Source organism: Nanorana parkeri, unplaced genomic scaffold (genome assembly GCF_000935625.1).
Source record: "Nanorana parkeri isolate BGI_ZX_2015 unplaced genomic scaffold, ASM93562v1 scaffold431, whole genome shotgun sequence".
In the NCBI taxonomy this organism is placed as follows: Eukaryota; Metazoa; Chordata; class Amphibia; order Anura; family Dicroglossidae; genus Nanorana; species Nanorana parkeri.
In genome coordinates this window covers 122218-129062 of record NW_017306699.1, presented here as the reverse complement: position 1 = coordinate 129062, position 6845 = coordinate 122218, and the positions used below count along the sequence as shown (strand labels likewise).

The following is a 6845-nucleotide window of genomic DNA, read 5'->3' as shown; positions in this document are numbered from 1 at the left end:
TTTTATTTTTTTACATATTTTTTACTTCTTATTAATTTAACTTTATTTTTTGTTACTTTTTTAATTTTATTTAGCCAGCCTGCTATTGGATATTTCAAATTGCAATAGCCAAAAACAGGCTGGCTACTGCACCCACCCACTGCATGCTGTCAATCAGCAGAGGAGGGACCTGAAGTTTTCTATTAGGTCCACCTCTGTTGATTGACAGCAGGCAGTGGGCGGGTGCAATAGCCAGCCTGTTATTGGCTACTGCAATTTAAAAGAGCCAATAGCAGGCTGGCTATGCTGGAATGAAGACAATCGCGTGGCTGTCAGCAGGAGAGGAGCGCAGACGCCGCGGAGAGGTGAGTAGACTGCGGGTGGGCAGGGGTCAGACTGTCTGTGGTTTCTCCCTAGAGGCTGCAGCGGGGAGGACCCCTGTCCCAGCAGATAACTGTGTGATAACTGTCCCGGGCACAGTTATCTGCTGGGACAGGGATTCCATTTCTCTTGTCTTGCGCTAGTACGGGGGGGGGGGGGCAAGTGATAACCTAGGGGGGCAATTGCCCCCCCCTTGCTCCCCTGTAGCGACGCCACTGTTCAAAGGAAAAGGCTAAAAGTCCATCTCCACACAGCTAAATGTTCCTGTGACAACAGTTAAAAAAATTAAGAAGTTTAAGGTCCATGGGAGTGTAGCCAACATCTGTGGACATGGCTGCAAGAGGAAAATCAACCATGGATTGAACAGAAAAATTGTGTGATTGGTAGACAAGCAGTCAAAGAAAACTTCCAAAGAGCTACAAGCTAAACTATACAAAATACAGACATTTTCCAGCACACTTACCAGTGAGCCTACAACAACAACAACAACAACAATATGCATTAAAAAAAGAGGCTATAGTTGCACAACTTTTGTAAAATATGTGGAAGCCATACTGCTTTGTCAAGGGTCCTCTGTGAAGTGTGGTCCTAACTCTAATCTATGAGAGCCTCCATATTGGAGCAAATAAAACAGTAGATAAATTAAATGCAGGTATGCCTGGAGGCAGCCTACTCCTCCTTAAAGGCATAGGGATGCACTGCAGGCCCAGCACATAAAAATGTAAGCTGAAGTGGAGGCTTTCCCCACACCAAATACAGCCAAGCTAAACAAAAACAGCAACCACAAATCAATGTATAACCAGCCCTAAATGCAAGGATATGGAAGTGCTTGCAACAATACAAAACAGACATTTCCAAGCACACTTACCAACTTGCCTGCAACAGCCAAGCTAAGCTAAAACGGCTGGTCATGGGCCCATCAACATTGAGGCTGATGAAGGGGATAAGCTTCCCCAAAAATGCGCTCCTTGCACTCATATGCACGACTATGGGAATGGATCTGATCGAGAGGCGAAAGTAAATGAAAGGTTGGGCAGCAGGGTCCAGGAATTAGTACTCCCTTTTCTGATCCTGTTTAAGGTCTCCAATTATGAGTAAATTGATGATTTTATCTTTTCTTACATCGAATAATCAAAGAAGCTGCCTGGCTACACATGTTAGCACTTTATATTTATGTGGCTACAAATTTGTGTCATTTTTATATTTGTATAGTTGATTGTTTACATAATTCAGCTATAGCACTCTGTTCTAGTGCAAACTATCTGTTGGCGGGTGAAGAAGAAGTCTGAGAGCTACGGAAATTGCTTGTTTGCAGTGATTGCCTCTAAATGTTGTGCAACAAAATATTATGTTGAGGGTCCCATCCTTTTTGATCATGTCATTGTTATTTGTTTTATTTAAAATATTCTGTTGAATCAAAAATCAAAAGCAATGTCTGGATTTTATTAAATGTGAAATAAACAATGATGCATGCCAGTTACTTTGGTCAATTGCAAGCCATTTCAGAGAAAAGTTCCTCTTTTTGTAGATGGGATCAACAAATGTATCCATGTTTGTATATTAACAGGGTTATTCACAAAAGGGTGAAGAGTTTGGAGAAGCGAACAATCTAGGACAACATAGCTGAACTGGAAAGTGAGCTAAATTGGAGAATTTTTCCAAATCAGCTATTTTGTCCTAGATTGTTCACTTCTCCTGCCTTCTCCAAACTCTTCACTCTTTTGTGAATAGCCCTGTAAATGTAACTTTCTGCTACTCCATAGACTGGTCAGTTCCAAATTCCAAAAATGGTATCCAAAACCAGTTACAAAATAGATGTCATTTTAAAGTTAATATGTCACAACACAAAACAAGTGTCTTGCTTCATGACAGAGTCAGCTTAGGCTTCATTCTCCTCCTTAACTGTAGCACAGTGCATTAATAAAAATCCTACTTACTGTACCTTTGATAGTTTCAAGAAAACTGCACCTTCTATAGGTGAAAATGGTAACACATGTAAAACAGAAAAATAAATGTGCTGTACTGCAAATACACCATATGAAAATTGCAGAGGTGTAAACGTAACCTTGTTTTGTCAAGAACAACCACACCTAAATTATAAGTTAAGGCCCAACTTCAGCCAAAGCTATTGATTTTGTTTTGTATAGAGCAGGTAAAGGTTAGAGCCTTTGTCAGGTTTTTTTTTATTATGTGTTTCTTTGGGTGACATGTTCTTTCTCCTTCTGACAATGTTTTATAACTGTGAATACCATCCAGACCCTGGGAGAACTGCACCTCTGATTTCTTGTGTTGACATTACAGGGAAAGGAATTGAGGGAGAATCTCCCCATTGGGGTCACGGACAGGAATAAAATCTGTCAGAAGTTTTAATTCTTCCCCTCTCCACAATAAAAATATACTATTTTCACAATACTATAATCTATGGAGCAAAAGTTTCCTCTAGTATATCTTTGTATGTAGATTTACCCAGTCTGTAATAGGATATTTATATGGATGAGAATCTTTATTTTACTGAATACTACATTTAATAGTATAAACCTTTAGGTAAAGTGGTACTAATAAATATTACTTACGTGAGTGTCACAGGTGACAGTAATTGGTATTCCAGAGCCCGCCTTAAAACCAAGAATCTAGTGGAAATAAAAAAAAGCTTGCTAGTTTTCCATAGTAATGATATATAAGCTTAAACCCTATATAAGCTTCAAATGACTGGACTAGCAGATGTCTTAGCTGAGGTAGTAAATAGACAGGCCCATACTCTAACTGCAGGCCTGACAAGTTTCCCCCCACAACTCTAATGTAGAATGCCCGTGAATGGAGTATTGCCTTTTCTATTTTCCAGCCTGTTAGAAAATCAAGTGATACCAAGCATACTCCCTATTGCTTTGACATTTACTTTTTATACTTTTTTATTACTGCCAACCATTCTAGACATTCTAGATTTTACTCTTTCTTCACAACCTAGATAGTACAGAGGACATATAACATCATTCTATCACATGACAGGCATAGGGCGTTCATCTTTTTTTGCATGACAGCCAATGTCCCTTATAATTCCTAACTAACCACTCAATAAATGGTTTTGCAACAAATATGTCAGTAATATCCACTAGTGGAGCGCATGTAGTATTCACCAGTGATCAGACATTTGGTGATAAATGTAAATGTCAAGCTCCCTGTAGTTCTGCAAATAGCATTTCCTGGATGTCTTCAGCTGTGTACACATTCTATGAGTTTACTTCTTACGGTCATATATAAAAGTGTTCTTCGATAATCTATTTTCATTTTGTATTGCTTTCTGCACACACTGATCAGGCTACATACTACATTTTTAACACTGTACTCAATACATTTATAGTTATAACTTATTTTCATTATTTTCATTTCATATAGTTATTATCATGTAAGTATTTGCTTTTACCCGATTCATTTTCAGTATAATACAGGGCTTCCCTTGGGAAAAGCCAAATGATGGGTCTTCTATACCAGAGCAGTTTAGTAACAATGAGCGACGAAACTGACAAGCCTTCTTCTCCTCATGTTCCTCTCCTTCCTGGATAAAATACTGTCCTTGTGTACACACCATATTGTTCTCTATTTGCTTTTCATCATCATAGGCTAGAAAAGAAGCAAAATATTTTTCAAATCTATTATTCTTACTTTATTGAACTAATCCTAACCACAGCTAGATTTGTGGATAACAATAACCTAGGCACTATGGGTATTTATTCCATAAATTAAGACCTTGCACTTCCTTCTTTTTCACATTATCTGTTACAGTAAGTTATAATGATATGTCCAATGCATGTATTTCCACTTCTTGGTGCCAGATCTCCCAACCATACTTTTATTTTTTGTCCACCTATGGGTAGGCCTTATCAAGCCAGCTCTGTTAAACTAATTTCACCATTATGATAGAATATTTTGAACAGTGCTGGGTTATTTCTTGTTTTACATGATAGGGAGAGCAACAGGAAGGATGAGAGTACCTCACTTTGTTTGTATTGGCTGTGGTGAGGGCAGAGCCTAGGGCTACAGCGGCTTGGTATTTCCACTAACAATGCCTAGTAGTATTAGAAATTAGTCAGAGCTTCAATCTATCAGCTACACAAATACTTACCTTTAATGTGTAGCCAAAGTTACCGTAGTAAACTGGTATGGAAATTAGTCTGCATGTAAATTAAGCTTTAGTTCAAAGAGCTCCATAAGCCCCAAACCCATAATACTCTATTATGCAAATTAAAACCTAAACCAGACAGAACTTTAGCCAATAGTCTCCCACATTCTGAAATTTTGGACATGAGAGGTGAGATCAGATGGACTATATAATCAGCTTTCCAGCTAAAGCTACTATTTCCATCATAGAGTGCCCTGGGTATTGAAGCCCTCTGCGTGTTCTGTATAAAAGCTGGACTGGAACATGAATTCTGGTGATACTTTACTAGGGTAATGTTAATTACAGGTTTGGTTTCTTTTTAATTCTCCAAAAGCTTTATTCAACAAAATGAGCATGTATACAAAACAGAACAAAACAACAAGTAGTAGAAAAGAAGGAACTGTCCTGGATCATAAACTCTGGAAGTGTACAATATATCGGTAGCAATCAGAGAGTCATTCAAGTATATCATGGATTTAAAAAAAAGATAAAAGCACCAGTGGTGCCGTTAGGGAATAAAAAAAACAGTATAGTGAGCCTGGGAGCACATATATGAGCATAGGAAAAAAAGAAAAACACAAGTGGAGCAGGGGAGAAGCACCCATGAGAGATAGAAAAAAAGGAGGGACACACAGATTAGTGTGAAAAAAAAAGAAGTGGAGCCAAAGGTTTATTTTTGAGGTCACAGTCAGTGAAAATATGTGAAAAAAAGAATTTCAAAAGTTGTTAGATGTAGGCTTCTGAATACACAGGCAAATCTCAGACTGTACTGTGAAAACCATTCTCAGCCATGTCCTCTCCCAACGTTTTTATGTATTATTATGTTTATGTATTATGTTTGGGCCCCTTTTGCAGCACTTACTGCAATTACTTTTGCACGGTATTCTAATTATTTGAGTTTCACCTGTATATATATATGTGTATAAATGTTTGTTATAAAAAAAAGTACCTTCGAGAAATGTTTGTAGACTTTCTGTATATGGTGACCATGTGTTTTTTTCTGAAGAATCAAAGGAGTAGGACAAACCAGATACATGTGGTCTGATTGTTACACCTATAAAGCAAACAAAACAGATTATAGTTTATTTTTGTATTGTCTCCTAAATAAAGATCCTATTTAGTTAAAGATCCAATGTATCTGTTAAATTGACTGTTCCCGGTCTTAGTAAAATATCATTCTACTAGCAAAGCAGAGCTTGCACTATTTTCACGATTGCGCCTGTTTTGCAAAAGTTCGCAACTGTTTACAGCTGCGCTTGTCCTGCGGCTGTCAGAAACTGGAGCATCACCTAACAAACAATCGCTACTTAAGCAGTCCCTATGACCACTTCTTCAAGAAGTGACAGGTGCGCTTTTTGCTTGGAGTTACGAGTCTTCTTTCCTGGAGTCTATTTAACCTCATTTATGAACAACATTACACTAGCAACATAAATCTGGGGTAAATATATCCCATGCGATCATATGCAAGTTCAAACAAAGAAATACCTTGTCGCACTTCTTACCGGAGTGACCTGCGGATGTCGCCGGCACACAGTATAAAGATGAATGTCACCAGCACACCAACAGTATTGCAGTCCAAAGAGTTTGTTTATTGGAATGTCATGTCACCAAAACTAGCGCTTTCTGGGCCACGCAGGGTCCCCTTCATCAGATTCAGCAACAAGTTCAAACACTTGCAATTGCTATGATAAATTCTCCCCCCCCCCTTTGAGGGGAATTTATCAAAACTGGAGCAGACAAAATCTGGATCAGCTGTGCATGGCAACCAATCAGCTTCTCTCTATCATTTTCAAATCTTAACTAAACAAACTGAAGAGAGAAGCTGATTGGTTACTATAAGCAACTGCTCCAGAATTTGCCTGCTCCAGTTTTTATAAATTCCCATCATTATGGTATATAAACGACTTTTATTACATTTTGAGGTTCTTACATTTTTTTTACATATTTTGTAAGGGTTTCTTCTCCCTCCTACAAACTTCAACTTCCGCATCCTAAAACACAATCTAATTTAATACTCATATTTTGCATGAATACACTAAGCTGCATCATGCGCAGTGCAATTTTGAGATATGACAATGACATGAGTGAGGATTGGAAATAGTCTTCCCAAAAACGTTTTTCTTTTAACAAAACTTCTCTAACAAGCATTTAGCTTTCTGCGGATTGTATGCAACTGCACAGCCAACATTGCTTAAAATGTATTATTTAAATATAAAAAAGACTGAAAATGTGAAGAGAAAGAATAGTATTCACAGTATAATGTAACTGTAGGCACATATTTAAACCCAAGGATGTATTTACTAACATTTCCAGACCCCCCCCCCCCCCC

At 38.1% G+C, this 6845-nt stretch overlaps 1 protein-coding gene across 1 annotated transcript in view; it reads right to left on the bottom strand.

Moving 5' to 3' along the window:
* Positions 1–6845, bottom strand: part of ATP1B4 (ATPase Na+/K+ transporting family member beta 4) — a 41014-nt gene that overhangs the window by 16591 nt on the left and 17578 nt on the right. The window contains exons 4-6 of the mRNA XM_018560069.1: positions 5466–5570; positions 3782–3978; positions 2934–2990 (exon numbers count right to left, since the gene is read on the bottom strand). Coding sequence (XP_018415571.1) covers positions 2934–2990; positions 3782–3978; positions 5466–5570 — 359 coding nt within the window. The remainder of the gene's footprint in view (positions 1–2933; positions 2991–3781; positions 3979–5465; positions 5571–6845) is intronic.